The 16602-nt window shown below is 55.7% G+C and overlaps 1 protein-coding gene and 1 long non-coding RNA gene across 3 annotated transcripts in view; one reads left to right on the forward strand and one right to left on the reverse strand.

The window, feature by feature from the left end:
* Positions 1–16602, reverse strand: part of DNAH17 (dynein axonemal heavy chain 17) — a 103411-nt gene that overhangs the window by 75689 nt on the left and 11120 nt on the right. For both annotated transcript variants that reach the window (XM_045490925.1, XM_045490924.1), the window contains exons 12-17: positions 14529–14794; positions 13593–13788; positions 11556–11702; positions 6410–6518; positions 5339–5442; positions 1757–1897 (exon numbers count right to left, since the gene is read on the reverse strand). In XM_045490925.1, coding sequence (XP_045346881.1) covers positions 1757–1897; positions 5339–5442; positions 6410–6518; positions 11556–11702; positions 13593–13788; positions 14529–14794 — 963 coding nt within the window. The remainder of the gene's footprint in view (positions 1–1756; positions 1898–5338; positions 5443–6409; positions 6519–11555; positions 11703–13592; positions 13789–14528; positions 14795–16602) is intronic.
* Positions 942–8701, forward strand: LOC123604633. Its single transcript, XR_006715402.1, has 2 exons — positions 942–1290; positions 8149–8701. It is a non-coding gene; the product is annotated as an uncharacterized LOC123604633 (long non-coding RNA).

Below are 16602 nucleotides of genomic sequence, written 5' to 3' on the forward strand. Positions count from 1 at the left end.
TTCATGGATTGACTGTCCTTTCCACCACTGTACCTTCAGCTTGTGGCAGGATGCTTGGGACAAAGCAGGAGCTGGTGAATGGATGGATGGGTGGGTGGAATGATGAGTGGATGGGTGTTTGGATGGATGGATGGATGGATGGATGGATGGATGAGTGGGTGGACGGAGAGGTGGATGGGAGGATGGATGATTAGATGGCTAGATGGATGAGTGGTTGGATGTGTGGATGGATGGATGGATGGTTGGTTGAGTGGGTGGATGGATGGATGGGTAGACGGATGGGTGGATAGATGGATGGGTAGATGAACAGATGGATGAATCTGTAAGACACTGAGAGCTATAGGGTAAACAAAGATGAATATGGCCCAGTCTGCACCCTCAGGGCAGTTATCTTCTAATAGGGGAAAGAAGACACAGGCCTAAGTAACTTCAGCCTAAGGCAGAAAGAAATGGTTCAGAGGATTATTATGTGCATCGAGGACTCTGGCAAATGGGACAACAAAGCCTTGCCTCCTCAGCTCGCTGGCTTCCACTTTTCCGAGGTTCCTATTCCCCGGCGCACTGCCTCCTCTCTGTCCTCTTTCTGTGCCATTGTGTTGTGGACCTTTCCCTCACTCCAGCCAAATTTCTCTCTGCGTTGCCCATTTCCAACACATCTGAGAGCATTCACAGGTTAATTGGTCAACGCTTCCAAGTAATATGTTTGCAGCTACACATTTTAATTTAGTGGGAGCTTCTGGCACCAAGGCAAAGGGGAAGGAAGAGGGTCTGGAAACGAGACAAAATATCTTCTGATCCAGTCTCAAGTAACTCCACCGGGGCAATGGCCTTGTAAACAATGGCTTGACCATGAGAACAGCCAATGAGAGACCCTCCTCCCGGGCGGGGCGGTGGGTGGGGGAGCGGGTGGTGGTGCTGCGGTCTGTCTGGGTGTGGTGATCCATCACTGAAGTCCACATCCGTGATTTGTACCAAGCATCAGAAAACCCAAAAACAACTGCCCTGAAAATATCTTGAGCTCAAGGTAGAATCTTCTTTTTTGGGGGCCAAGGCAGAGCTCCACCTCTCATACGTGCCTCAGAAACAAGCGAAAACGCAAGCCGGATCAAACGGCGGCCAGTGAGGAAGGTGTGAGAACCCCCGCGTCGTCGGGAACCTGGGTAGAACTTCCAGGGGCGCCAGGCTACCGCTTCTCCTTCTCCCTCAGAGTGCCCCGGCCGGGACAGAGGCCCACGGCCTCTTGAGGCTGTTGGCAACAAGGCACAACCTATGCTCGGGGCAGCCCAGCAGGTGAGTGCTCTCACATCCCCCCAGTCGGCACGTGTCGGCACCGGGACACCAGGCACACACGTTCCACATTCCTCACCCGCGTTTACGTGTTTCGTTTCCTCCTCGCGCTCGTGTCGGGAAAGCGCCAAGGACAACAGAGACACACGGCGCCTGTCCTCAAGCAGCGTAACCCAGGGAAACAAGATTTGCTGACCTTGTACGACGATGTCACTTGTCTATACCACTTTTGTGCAGGGTAGGGCGTGCCGACCCCTTAGCACGGAGGAGGGCAGGCCCATAGCAAGAGAAACTCGTTAACCGAGGGTACATTTACCATAGTCTGTCTGCTTTCTGCATGCAAGTGAGACCCTCGGAGTAAAGAGAGTAACTTCCGTGACCACTAAAGTAATTTTTGTGGCATCTCTGGCTCTCCCTCTTCTACTGAAGCTGAGTGGCCTCTCGAAGCCCCTTCTGGGCGAGTCCTTACCATGACCATGGCTTGAATCTTGACACCGGCGTCCTTGACCGCAGTGTAGCGCTTGTTGAGATTGACCATCCTTCCGTCCAAGTCCAACAGGGCCTCCTTCTTATTGTCCTTTCTCTCAAACATCGGGTTGGCCGACCAGTCCTGCAGGGCACAGGTGGGAGTGAGGAAAACATATGGGGAGAACACCTGTGGTCTTGTGCCTTCGCTGCCTGCTCGTTGACGCGAATGTCCTTGTCCCTCGGAGAGGCCTGGGGGCCCCTGAGGACACTTGAGCAGAGAGCTTAGACGGTTTGCCTAAAAGCCAGGCAGAGCCTCGGGGGGTGGGGGGTGCAGGGAGACCACTGGATGGCTCTACCTGCCTGACCAGGCCCAAGAGGAATCACCCTGGGGCAGGCATCTGTGGTGAGGGGTGTGTGGTCAGAGCTGGGCAGAGCATCCATGGCTCCGAATAGCAGGCCCAGAGGGAGGAGTCCCTCTTGTGGGGACAGCTGACCTACTGCTGGTTCGGGGGAGCGGGGATAGGGGGCTCTGACCCTCCTATAATTGGGACCTCTACTACAAGGATTCTTGTCATCGGCAATTACGATATTGATTTTGCTCTATTATCCAATAGTTAGATCTTTAAAAAAAATTTTTTTTTAAACATGTTATTTTTGAGAGCAAGAGAGACAGAGTGTGAGCAGGGGAGGGGCAGAGAGAGACACATACATATACACACAGAATCCGAAGCAGGCTCCAGGTTCTGAGCTGTCAGCACGGAGCCCAACACGGGGCTCGAACCCATGAACCATGATATCGTGACCTGAGTGGAAGTTGGATGCCCAACCTACTGAGCCACCCAGGTGCCCCCTTTTTTTTTCATTTTAAATTCTCATCAATACACACAGCAACAAAACACTGAGTGGGAAAAGTTTCTGGACAAAACCCACACCCCCTTGGCCCCATGTCTTCCTGTCTCCCCATCCTGGTCCCCCCTGGAAACTTTGGCTGCCCCAGCACTCGAGATGGTTTGTGGGACTCTCTGTGTCAGATTGAGTCATGTCTAGACCGTCTTGTGACTCGAGTGTGAGCAACCAAGGTTTAGCTCACCTGCCTCTCCCTTCTCCCCAGTATTTGAGAATTACATGTGCCTTATTTATTTTTTTTGCATTATTTATTTCAGGTCTAATAGACTGACTTGAATTGTTTTCTTTTCCAATTACTTGGTTTCCTCATGCAGCCGGGGAGTCAGATACTATTTACTGTCTTGTTTGGGTTGCTGTTTTTGGATGGAGTAATCCGTGTGAGGGCCTGGGCGAGCCAGACCCCGCTTCTGCACCCAAACCCTGAGTGAGGTGGCCCTCCATCCACCCCCTCCCTTCCGGCCGGGCTGCAGCTTCTGAATGGACGTGTAGAGGACACGGCTGGGGGCAGGGCCCTGAGGCCAGCATGAGGGGCCCGGTGACTGCTCCCCTTGTAACTGAGATTAATGTGGGAGGTGAGAAGGGCCAGCCAGATGAGATGGGGCCCCTCGATGGGATTAGTGTCCTTATGGGAAAAGGCAGAGAGACTGTATCCTCACCATGTGAGGCAGGAAAGGGGCCCTCGCCATCAACTACGGCTGACGGCACCCTGATCTTAGACCTGCAGCTTCTAGAGCAGAGCCGAGCCAACGTGTGCTATTGGAGGCTGAGATGTCGTGTTATGGCAGCCAGGCTAATGTCCCCAACCCCCCTTCCTGCTCTGACACAGAGGGCGCAGTCAGAACGCACTCCTGACCCCAGCAAGCTCAGAGCCAGGAGAACCAGCATTGCCGCTGTGCCCGGTGGAGAACGTGGAGACTGGCAGGGCTCCCGAAGGGGGTACCCATGAGACACTGAGCAGGTACAGAAGATTTGGCCTCTTTGGGACAGGAAGCACTTAACCAAGTCTGGGGAGCGTTAACAAGAGGAGACACCTGTCCAGACGCACTGCGGGGGCATTTCTGAGCCCCGACGGTGACGAAGAACTTTACGTGCCTACAGAGAGGGCAGGGGCACCCACAGGACAGTCACACCATCGCCAGCCTTGTCAACGTGGGCCTGGGAGACAGGGACTGTGACGGCTGAACCGTGTCCCCCAAATTCACAGGCTGACGCCCAGACCCCCTGGTATCGTGGGACGTGTCTAGAAAGGGGTCTTTAAAGAGCTGGTGAAGGCAAAATGGGGCCATTAGGTGGGCCCGAGCCCAGTATGACTCATGTCCTTATAACAAGGGGAGATCAGGACACAGACATACACAGAGGGACTACCACATGAAGACACGGGGAGGAGACGGCCGTCTGGGAACTCAGGACAGAGACCTCTGGAAAACCACCCCGACGGCACCCTATCCAGACGTCCTGCCTCCCAGACTGTGAGGAAATGAACTTCTGCTGTTTAAGCCGCCCAGCCAGCGGGCTTTGTCAGGGCAGCGTGAGCTCGCTGATACACAGATGTCTCTAGACTGTTGAAAGGAAAGGACCGTATCAAAAAAATCGCTCACCTGGACAGGACAGCTGCAGGTGAGGTCAAGAGAGACAGATTTTTGGACAAGCAAGGACCCACTAGGTCATCAATGCACCTTTCCTGCCCGCAGAAACCACCTGAAGAAATATTCCACTCAAGCGACAACCGAGCAATGATCCCGGTCTACGGTTTATGGAGTAAACCCAAGCGGGTGTTGGTGAGCCCCTCCCTCCCTCCCTCTCAAAAATAAACATAGAAAAGAAAAAAGAGAAAAGAAAAGAAAGTTCACACCATGACCAAGGAGACTCAAAACCAAACGATGGCCGGAGTCAGAAACGTGAAACTCTTCCAGCTCAGACATTTGCAGGGAAGGGGCCGGAGGTGGCAGAAGATCTGAGGTCCCATGGGTGGGGGCACAATGGGCAGTAAAACAGAATGTGATTATTTAATCTTGATATATCGATGGAGAAATAGAGCTTAAACATGATTGTTTTAAAAATGAAATGGAGTGGGGCGCCTCCTGGTTGGCTCAGTCAGTGGAGCACGTGATTCTTAATCTCAGGGTCATGAGTTTGAGCCCCACGTTGAGCGTAGAGATCACTTAAAGAAATAAACTTAAAAAAAATGGAGTCATGTAGTAGACTGTAAATTAACGAGGCGGGGCAGTTCAAGCTCCCCTTTGGATGTGTCGCTGCAGATGTCTCTCTGCACGTTGGGGCCTTGATGACGGACCGTGGGGAGGCTAGTGAAGGAATTCGCCCCCAGTTTCCTGGATTGGGCTTGAGTGAAAGTCAGCTCGGTGCCTCCCTGAGCGGAGCTGAGTCTCAGGGTACCTTCCTGCCCCCCTGTTCCCAGTGCCTTCCCGGCAGAGAGAGGACCCTACAAGCACTCTTGCCGAGCTCAACAGAACGGAACAGAATTGAATTCTGCACCCTGGCCTGGGACTTCTCTGCCTTGGGACCACCTTGACATCGTTGTGCAGTCCAGAGCCTCACACAACAAGTTCCTGCTGCCTTTGGGACTCTCTGTGAGCATCTCCGCGGGTGCCTTTTCCCCAGGACCCTCTCCTGGGCTTCTGGTTAAGCCCTGCTCTATAATACCTTGCTGCTTACTCACCTTCATGGCCTGAGAAATTCCATCTATATTTTGCTTGGCTTTTTGCATCCTGTTCTGCAAGTTATGTAGAATTTCTCGCAAGTCTTGGATATACTCTAACACACCTAAAATATAAGCATCAAGGAACATAACGAAATGAACAATTCAGAACAGTGAAAAGTCTTGGGCAGGCTTTAGCGCTCATCACTGCCAGACAGCGCTTGGAAAACATGCCCGCTGCTCATCCAGAGTTCTCCAAACGCAATGCTGACACATGATGCACGCAGCGTCTGTTCGGAAGCAGGACTTCCCTATCCCCAAATAGGTGGGTTATCGGTTCTCGGGCCCCCACGCCCCAAGGGGACCCTTCGCGCCCCTGCCCCTCCAACCACCAGCAGGGCACTGGAGACACATGAGCATGGTGACAGGTCTCAGCGTCCTGGGCCACAGCGGCTGGAAAGAGGTGCGTCCTTGGGCCACAGTGAGAAGCAGTGTATCTTCTCTGCACGGAAAGTCCAGGCCAACCCCGGCTGCAGGGAGGTGGACGGTCCCACCTTCTAATTGAGACAGTGGAGATAGGATATGGCCGAAAAACGGCCCAGGGCAAGTTGCAGGCCTTGATAAAGGAGACAGCCTTGGCGGTGGTGGCCATCCAGAGGTGGGTCCAGAGGGGAGGGACATCAGGGGGGAAGGCTTCTGCCTGCTCCCGTGGTAGGAAGAAGGGACTTCATGAGCACACTTCTTTCTGCTTCTCCGACACCTGCCCAGGAAACCACCAAAGAGCCCCAGGCCCCACAAGCCCACTGTGAAAACTTTGGGACCCTTGGTGTTCCCCGGAGGGGTCTTTGCCTGATTCCATTTGTAAGTGACACCAATGGGCTCTTTGGGACAGGGCAAGCAGGTGGAACTCTCCGATGACCTTTAACATAACCCCACTGGAGTCAAAGTGGACCCACCCAACCGGGAGGCAGAAGCAGCCATTTGCAAGTGTCATAGGACAGATGCTGGACAGGGAGGACATCCCCCCCACCCCGTCCCACCGCCATTGATCTGCTGGTCACCCTTCCAGTGAGACAAACATGGCTTCAGTACCTTCCCCGTTCCAGAACAGCGTTGTTTCAGCAGTCAATAACTTGACATCGATTGCTTCCAGTTCTGACTTTATTAGTGGAAATTCTACATCCATCACGGTGGTCTTTATCTGCAACAAAAAGGCTACAGTCTCAGGGCCTTTGCTCCAAATCCAGCCAGATTTTAAATGGTCTCACGGTTAGGGTTTTCTTACCCACTACCAACCAAACCAATTACAACTTGTGTCATTTAATTGGGAATTATGTATAATTCAAATTCCAGGAGATTTCAGCTTCTACAAACTAATTTTATCACCAAGGATTTACGTATGCACTTAACTCTTGGCTACCTACGGAATGGGGGTAGAAACAGAAGGAAAGGGGATAATGGGACAATAATGAGTGTGTAATCCAAAACTGTTTTTATTTGGCTTAAAATCATACAAAGAAACTCAGAGAAATGGACACGAGTAACTGAAGCAGGTCGGGGCTCAGAATCTCTCCTTGGTCATAAACCCCAAGCCTGCAACTTAGGTACATAAAGGAGATCCAGGGGGAGCCTGGGCGGTGTGTGTGTGTGGCAGGGCGGGGCGGGGGAGCTGCGCTCAGTTGGCTAAGCCTCCGACTCGATTTCAGCTCAGGACACGATCTCGCAGTTCATGAGTTCAAGCCCCACACTGGGCTCTGCGCTGACAGTGTGGAGCCTGCTTGGGATTCTCCCTCTCTCTGCCCCTCCTGTTCGCATGTTCTTTCTCACTCTCAAAATAAATAAACTTTAAAAAATAAAAAAGGAGGGGTGCCTGGGTGGCTCAGTTGGTTAAGCGTCCGACTTCCGCTGAGATCATGATCTCACGGCTCGTGAGTTCGGGCCCTGCATCGGGCTCTGCGCTGACGGCTCGGAGCCTGGATCCTGTTTCAGATTCTGTGTCTCCCTCTCTCTGCCCCTCCTGCCCCCCATCATCCTCTGTTCTCTCTCTCAAAAATAAACAAACATTTAAACAATTTTAAAAACAACTAAAAAAAGAAATAGAAAAGGAGATCTAGGATCTACAGGGAAGCTATTCAAGCTGTTTGTGAATCAGAGCACTCATCCAGGTCCTATATAGTGTTGATACACTTCTACCCTGCTCTAATAGAGAAATTCATTTAAGGCTTGGAAAAAACATCAATTCACAAAACAGGAGGAAAAAAGGAGAAGGAGGGTGTATATATTTTTTATAAATTATTCCTTTATTTTTTAACTTTTTAAAAAATTTAATGTTTATTGATTTTGAGAGAGAGAGAGAGAGAGAGCGCACATGAGCGTGAGCAGGGGAGGGACAGAGAGGGAGGGAGACAGAATCCGAAGCAGGCTCCAGGCTCTGAGCCATCAGCACAGAGCCCGATGCGGGGCTCGAACTCACGAGCCGTGAGATCATGATCTGAACCGAAGTTGGACGCTCAACCAACTGAGCCACCCAGGCGCCCCTGTAAATTATTCCTTTAAATGACCATTGGAGACACCATTGGAGTCTTGGAATGTCCTTTTACCTAGCAACATTTTTATTTTATATGACTTTTCAAGGACACTTGTACTTTATAAAGCGAGGGATGCAAAACAGAGTTAAAATCGTACATTAAACGCTGACCACTCTTGCCTTTCAGAATAATCCTTCACATACATTTATTCGGTCCTTTTACGTGCCCCCCCCCTCCCCCCCGCCACCCCTTTCCGCTGACCTCTGCCCTCAGCTGTTTTCATGTGGTTCACTCTCTAAGCAGGTGGGTGAGGCCAGAGAAGTCAAGCTTACAAACCTACCACCGATAGAAACAGGACGGAAAGAAGAGAATTCCATCTATGGAATTACAAAGCGAGTGAACGAGAAGGTACGGATTCCACTCGTCAGAGTTTAGATACAAAATAACCATAACGGGCCGCGGTCCCCTCCCAATTACCCGCGCCGTTGCTTTGAGAACGTATCCCAAGTGAGATCGTTTCATAGCACGCCTCTGTGGTGTGTTTAGTCACTAAGTCCTGTGACTAGAGTTCGGCGGGGAACCCTTCGTGCAGAACTTCTCCAGCTGGGAAAGGTGCTGCGTTCCTGATGACGGCGTCACGGGCAGAGACGGGAGGTATGTCCCGGGCTCCGAATCCAAGGCCAGCCTGGCCGGGGCCGCCTCAGGCTGCGCGTCCCGTCCACGACGCACGTGGCCACTCAGGGCCTCAGGAAGGCCGTTCGTTTATTGCCTATTTTCCGTAGTAACCGCCCAGAAAAGTAGCCACTATGTCTGTCGTAAGTGCCAGAGTAAACAGAGCCCACGGCGATGAGATCCACGTAAGGATACGTCCGTCCTGTGTATTTTTTAAGAGCCTATGTTATAAACCCACGCCTTTAGGGTGCTGTCCTCAGAGGTGTGACCTGGGGAAAAAAACACACTCGGGCGGTCCCTCGGATACCCCAGCAGACTCCTTGAAGCACCGCGTGCCCCTCTCTGGCTCGGACACTAACAGACCTGAGCCGTCTGCAGGCCAGTGGTCTCTTGCCAACAGAAAGCACGAGAAGGACGAGAAGGGCCCGGCACGTCTCTAAAGAGGGGAATCCGCGTCAGCAGCGAGCGTCTCTAGCTCCAGGCCTCCTCACCCTAACCCAACGTTTGTATCAGCAGAGGGACAGAAGGGGACAGAAGAGGGACAGACTGCATCTGTAGCCGCAGCGAACGTGCTCCTGGCTTCTTGAGTTGGAGAGCAGTGGGCGTGGCTGGGTTTCGTGCGGAAATACAGAAGTCAAAGACGGGCTCTTTTTTTACATTTATTTATTTATTTATTTTGAGAGAGCGAGCGAGCGAGCGAGCAGGGGAAGGGCAGAGAGAAGGGGAGAGAGAATCCCCAGCAGGTTCCACGCTGTCAGCACAGAGCCTGATGCGGGACGGCACACATAAGCGAGCCACTTACAATTTTGAGAAACGCGATTGGTGAAAACGAGCTTCCTTCAGTTTCCACTGACCACCGCGTGGCAGCGGTATTTCTGACAAATCAACGTGACGGCCCGAGCCGGCCCGCTTCACTTCGCGCTCGGCTTTGCCAGCATGGTCACGAAAGGGGTCACCTCCACCAGGAGCGGGGGGCTTCCCGGGTCTCCCCAAGGCCTCTCTCTTAATCTTCGGATATTCTGACTCTTCTCTTGGCTGGCACCAGATTGCTGGGCTCGGTCCAGTCCCCTACAGGAGAGGTTGGCTAAGCACGATCTGCTATTCCGGAAACACCCTTTGGACTCAATGTTACTGCTGCCATTTTCTTAGGTCCTAGGAGGGAGGTGCAGGGCGTGCCGTGCTCCAGTGAATACCAGCTCACATGGAACCTAGGGAGGTTGCTGGGGAGGGGACGGACAGCAGGTGCAAACGCTCCCCTGCCCGTGCGGGATGGACCCGGGCATTTGGCACAGGACTCCTGCAAGACAGGCGAGGGAAGGCAACAGAGGCACGGCCCCGCGGCTCTAAGAAAGGGGCCCTCGGCTCAGGAACTCATGAACAGAGGCATCTCTTGGGCGGATCTGAGGCACAAAGCACAAGAACAAAAATGGAAACGTTCCAGGCCCCAGACGGTGCTTCCCGTCGGGGGCAAGCTCGCTGCGAGAACCGTGAACCTGCCGTCGGTGGCTTGAATCTCACGAGAGTGCAGAACAAGTAAGGTTACCAACAGGAAATCCACAGACGTGGACGCATCTGGGGGACCCAAGGGGATGGGACCAGCAAAGTCCACGTTCAGGCACCTCCTTGGACTCTCGGGGCCTCTCTGGCCACGGGCTGAGTGCCTGTTCCCTTCCTTCCACAGCCTGTGCTTCTGTCCTTCTCCGTCTCTCTGTGACTCCCACGTGAAGGAGGCTGGCAGCCAATTCCAAATTCCCGGGGCTCCAAGGAGAGGGAATCTTGGTGGCCCCGTGGATCAGGCGGGTGTGGTGGGCCAAATGGTTCTCCAAGGACGTCGGCGTCCTAGTCCCTGGGATCTGCGACCGTCCCACCTTACCCGGCAAAAGAGAATTTGCGGATGAGATTCACTTAGAGACCTCGGCTCCGGTAGGTGGTCCAGAATTATCCGGGCAGGCTGGCCCGATGCAATCACAAGGTCCTCGTGAGAGGGAGGCGAGAAGGTCGGAGGGGAAGAAGGGACGTAACAAAGGAGGCAGAGGCCGGAGGGGTGTCGTCTGACGGCAGAGGGACGCGGAAAGTGGTGGCCTCGAGGAGGCAGGCGAGGAGGCGGCTTAGCCCGCCAGGAAGCGGCCCGTCTCTGATTTCAGCAGAAGGAAGCGGACCTTGGACTTCTGATCTCAGAGCCGGAAGAGAGTAGACGTGTGCTGTCGGAAGCCACTGCGTCTGTGGCGGCCTGTGGCGGCCACCCCAGGAGGCTCACGCAGAGCTCACGTGCAGCCTCGTCCGCCGCAGCCTGGGCAGGAGCGAAGGTCACGTGGCACCAACGGCAGCGTCTTCTGGGGTCTGTGCGGAAAGGGGTGCCCGCCACGGCCCACGGCGACCCGAGTCCACGCCTCCCCGCGTCCCCTTCTGATTTCGGATTCAGCTTCCAGGGGCTCTCGTGCCAGGAAGGAGGTGCGTGGAACAAACAGCCCCGGAGCCAGAGGCCCCGGCCCCCGGGGCCAGTCAGTCACTGGGAGCCCTGATTCGGAACCAGCCTCTGCACGACCACCTGCGTGAGGTCCCCAGATCTGGCGGAAGAGGACCTCTTGTTCCACAGAGCACAGGTGGACCTGTCCCCTCCCAGGTCCCGGTCCAGCCTTCCTCGAGGCCAGCTCCCGCCCTCCACCTTTTGGGTCACAGGGTCGCTGGGAAATTTGTAAACCCGGCTGGATTCCAGGAGACGCCCACCCCGCCACACCCCACTGGGAGTAACGGAATGACTTTGAGATTCCCCAAGGGCAAACTACGTTTAGGAGAGTACGGCACCTCTAAGCAATCGTGGGACGGAGGCCAACGTCCAGTGGAAGTAAGGTTTCCATCGCTGGCTGTTCCGTCGCCATCTTTGCCGCCGCTGTTTGGGTTGATGGTGGAGTGGCTCGAGCCACGTTGTAACAAGAGGGGGTCCTCACCTCCTCTACTGCGCTTGGAGACCCCACCCCTTTGTTGGTCCTAAACAAAACCTGAAACTCGGCAAGTAAAACCAAACTACACCAGCTCACCTCGTTGTACCAGCCAACGATGAGTTCCAAGTTGCCCACAAACTTCCGGAAGGTCTCATGCTGTGAGAACAGATCCTCGGCACTGCTTGGGATCTCTTTTTGCTGCTGGAAACCCAGGTACTTGACCTCTCTCAGAACTGCCACCAACTAGGGCCAATGGAGATCACAGAAAAGGTCAGGGCGCGACCCCAACGGTACGGCCCTCAGCAGCGCAGGTGAAGGGCGCTCCCAGGTCACTCCCCATCCTGGGCACACGGTCTCCCGTTGGCATCCAGGACACCAGGCTCTCCCAGTCACCGCCATCAGGCGGTGCTTTGACACTTTGGAGGTTTGCATGCTGGAGACTCCCAGGGTGTGAGCCCTCTCGATCGCTCTCACCTCGGCGACCTCACCCAACGGCATGGCTTTAAGAACCAGCCACGTGTGGGTGGCACCACACACGCGTTTGTGTCCCCAAGCCAGACCGCCCTCCCGACCCTCGGACTCCCGTATCCACCCGCCCACGCAGCGTCTCCATTTGCGCGTCCAGACGACATCTCAAGCCCAACGTGGCCAGAACGGTCTGTCTTCCCCTCAGCCTGCTCTGCTCACCGCCTCCAGCTAATGGCAGTTCCGCCCCTCCAGTGGGCCAGCCCAGAGCGGCTGGGGCTCAGGCTGTCGTCGTCAAAGACTCTATTTCCAACCCGTCCGAGCCCCACGGGCTCTGCGGCCAAAAGCCATTCGCCCCTCACGCCTTCGTCGCTGACACGCTGATCTGGGCCACCACCGTCTCGTGGTCTCTCTCCCGGATTATGGCAAAAGGCTCCTCCTAGCTGGGCTTCCTGCCCCTGCGCCTGTCCCCGCCCCCCATCTGTTCACACGTGGCACCCAGAGGGATTCCCGAAATATACAAACCACATCGGGGCACATCTGTCCTCGAAAACCCGCCACGGCAGCCACGTCACTCGGAACGAAAACCCAAGTCCCTCTGCTGGTCCTGGAGGCTCTCAGTGCCCTGTCCCCCGCCCTCCTCCACCCCTCCCTTCATCTCCTCTTCCACTCCCCTCCCCAGCCCTCTGCTCACTCCACCCTGACCCCAGACCCCACTGGCCTCCCCGCTGCCCCTCGACCACACCCGTGTGGTCCTCGCCTTAGCCGTTTGCCCTCTTCAAAGGCTTCTCCTCGAATCCGCTAACTCCCTGACCTCCCACAAGTCTCTGCCGACATCCAAACTTCAACCTGCCCCCCAGTCCTCCAGGTTCTCGGAGGCACCCGTCCCTACCTCCTCAGTATCACGTACCTCGCTGCTTTTGTTTCGCCAACTTATGTTTCCTCCTGCCCCTCCTCCGCCTCCTTCCCCCAGCTCTCTCTTTCCTTCCCGCCCCCGTCCTCCAGTGAAAGGTATGCTCCAGGAGGACTGAGATTTTTGTCTGCTTCATTCATTCATTTACTCCAAGCACCGACACAAAGTAGGTGCTCAGTAAACATTTGTGGAGTTAAAAAAAAAAAAAAAAAAAAAAAGACTCCATTTTAGTGGAAGAGGAGGTTTCAGAGGAAACCTCACATCTGCCTCCACGGTATCACTGCCGGGATCTAAAGCATGGCAGGTGCGTTGTGGCAGGAACCCGGGCCACCCCACTCCTCTGTCTTTAAACTTGGCTCACAGCTACCCAGGTTTGAGCCCTGGGATGCACGCCCCACAGCCCACTCGTGAATCCTCTCCACCCTGCCTGACTTCACCAGAGGGCCCGTCTGCTCAGACCCCGCAAGGACCTTTCTCTCCGTGTTCCTGTCGATTCTCAGATTGACGTTGCCTCTTGAGACCACAGGAGAGGCAGCCAAGCTTCGAAGGACTATCGTCACCGAAGCTGCTGTTTGGTCTCGTACCTCAGACACGTCGCGGACACGCTTTACCACTCACGCGGTAAAGTTCCAGCTAAATACGCCACGGGTCTGTTCTTTGGGCTTCTCCCACCCGCCATCTGTAGGGGGCGCCCTGGTCCCAGCGGAACCTTTGACGCGGACGCCCTGTGGACACGGCGGAAGGACGGCACGCACCGCTTTGCTGAAGTTGACTCGGATGAGGTTGGTGACGGGGTCCCGCCGTATCAGGGGCTGCCCCAGGTTGAAGTGGCAGTCCTGGTCCACGCCGGCCACCCACTGCCGGTAGGTCCTCTCACGGTAGTTTCTTAGCAGCCCCATCATCTCGTCGTACTTCTGGTAGATCAGCTTGGCCTCTGTGCTGGACATGACCCTGGAACCGGTCAGATGGGGTGATGGGGTGATGGGGTGACGGGGTGGTGAGGTGCCCGCCTCCTTCAGGGTCTCTTTAGCGCCCTCAGTGCGGCTCCCAGATCTGGGGGTGCTGAAGCAGCCGGCTTTCCCTTTCCTCTGGGCCGGGAGACTGAACGGACAGACAGACAACCGCCCGTGACGGCAGCAACGGGTCCAGGATGTCAACCCCCGCCCCGGTAACAATTGGCCCCAAACGGCCAGGACTTGGTTGAGGACTGCCAGCTTCCCGTCCAACTCAGGACCGATTGGAGAAAGCGGAGACGCCCCCCAAGCCAATCGCAGAGGCGACCCCTCCAGCCCCCAGGCCCGGGGCGGCCTCCAGTCAGGGCACAGCTGAAGCCTTCGCTCTGTTCTCCCCTCCCCCGCCTGCGTCCGCGTCTCCGCCAGACGCAGCGACAGTGGCCGCGTCCTGCCGTGACAAGCTCCGACCAGCCAGTGCTCGTCCTCACTCGGATGGTTTCGTCACTCTCCCTCAGGCTGACCGTCGGGGCGGGGGCAAGCCAGATCCTTAGGGCCGTGCTCCCCGAGCAGGCTCCCGCCGGAGGAGGGGGGACGGGAGTGGGGTCTTTTCCGGGATCGTGCTCTGGGGAGGAGAGGCCTGGCCAACGTGAAGGGCGGGACGGCCTCGGGAGTCAGGACGGAACTTCCCCTCGCCTGCCGCCACGGAGGCGCGCTGCCCCCCCCGGGGCCGTGACTCACGGGTGGTCTATGTGCTTCAGTTCCCTCATGGGTGCCTCCAACCTCTCCTGCAGCTCCAGGCTCCACTTCAGCTGCCCGGCCACGGGGGGCATGTTCTTGTGGAGCGGGGGGATGTTCCCGTCTGCGGAGGCTGCGAGCTGGGCGTCGTACAAGGTCTTGGTGTTGTCCAGCTCGGCATCGAACAGCTCCAGCATGACCGAGTACCTGGGCACCACCTCAGCAAGAATCAGAGGCCGCTCCAGGAGGCCCCCACACATGTACAGGAGCTGGGGAGCGAGGAGAGACGCGCCTTCGCCGGGGTCCCCGCCGGCGGCCCCCTCCCCGGCCCCGCCCCCGCCGCGTGGCTGTTGGCCCAACGGGGCGAGGACACAGAATCTTCCCCTGCGGAGCAGCTGGTTAAATGCGACGCCTCCGTGATTCGCGGGTTGACGCACGCGGGGTCCCAAAACGCTTGGCTGGAAGCCAACGCTACAAACTAGGTCTGAGGTCTGGTAACATTCGAGGCCCGAGAGAAGTCAGGCTGGCCAGGGTGGGGGCGGAGGTGGGGACGGGGGCCCAGGCCGTGAGCAGAGACGCCGGGGGGGTGGGGAGCACTGATTGAGAACGTCGCCCCCAAGGATTTGAGGAAGTCACAGAGGGAAGTTTGGAACGTGGAGTAGGCTGTGACGCTGGGGGGTTCAAGCCCAAGTTACCGCATCCCCCGTAATGTGTCCTTTACCCTGAGAGGAAAGCTAGGCCTGCAGACCTGTCTGCTGGATGCCATTGGCCCAAATTAACCGGGGAGGCAACACAGCACATTTCTGAAAACGGTAACCATGCCCGAGAACCTCTGCAAGTAGCTGGCTCATCGCCCTCACGGCCTATGTATGCTCAACATTAGGAATTGTTTTAGAAAATAAAATGCTTAGAAGAGAGCAAGATATTTTATCTGGATGTTTGGGGTAGGGTGCTGGCTGGAATCAGATGGAGAATTTTCCTAAAAGGTCACAGCTCACGGTCAAGGCACAGCAAAGCCTAGGGCCCTGGGCTGGGCCTGAAGGGGGAGCCCTTCCTAGAACCCAGAGAAAGTTCTGGAAGCTCCTCAGCTGGCCTGAGGTCATCCAAGACGTGGACTGGGGCCAATGAGAGTGGCCCTTGAGGCAAACGGAGATCAAAGGTGCTCAGGTCACAAGGTCCAAGGCTCTTGGGGTCTGGGGGCACTGGACCCAAGTCTCAGATTCGCCCCAGTTTTTGGTGTGAAAAATATGACAATGTCCCCAAAATGGCCTTTCTGGGCAACAGTGAGACCCGGCTGCAGAAACAGGAAAGCCAGACAGAGTAGCTGGATGGCTGGGAGAAAGTAAGGCTCCAAGCACAGCTCCCCGCGGGGTGGGGGGGCTGCCACCGGGGGTCACCGTTGTCGCAAGTTCTCACAAACTTGACAAGTGCCCCCTGGAAGACACAGGTTCCTCTTGTTGGTTCACGACCCTCCTGACGGTCTGTCTGTCCGGTTCCCCTCCCACCCGCCCCCCCTCCGCGTTCACATGGTTTTGGCTTCTGGGCAGGAAGCTAATCTTATTTTCTGCCAGGAGATCATGCGGAAAATTGCTCTAGAACTTTCATGGCTGTGTGTGAGAGATGGCATCGGGGCAGCTCGGGGACTTGCAGGGAATCCACGGGCTGGGAAGGAGGGAGCCCCGGGGGCCTGTCCTAATTAGGGCTCAGGGTTGTCAAGCTGGAAAGGAAATGCTCCCAGGTGCGGAGGGAAAGGCAGGTAGATGTGGAGACGGTTTACAGGCACTGTTTTCTCCCTCCTTTTCCTTTTTTTAATGTTTATTTTTGAGAGAGAGAGAGAGAGAGAGAGAGAGAGAGGAGGCTGCAGGCTCTGAGCCGTCAGCACAGAGCCCGTGGGGAGGTCTGAACCCACGAACCGAGAGATCAGGACCTGAGCCTAGATGTTAAAGTCAGACCTTTAACCAACCGAGCAACCCAGGCACCCCTCTCTTTTTCCATTTTTTCTTTTTAATCTAGCACGAGCACAAAGTTAAAATTTAGGAGAGAATCTTTCCTTTTTGCGTGCGGAACCCAGATTAAG

This window comes from Leopardus geoffroyi, chromosome E1 (genome assembly GCF_018350155.1).
Source record: "Leopardus geoffroyi isolate Oge1 chromosome E1, O.geoffroyi_Oge1_pat1.0, whole genome shotgun sequence".
NCBI classification, from domain to species: domain Eukaryota; kingdom Metazoa; phylum Chordata; class Mammalia; order Carnivora; family Felidae; genus Leopardus; species Leopardus geoffroyi.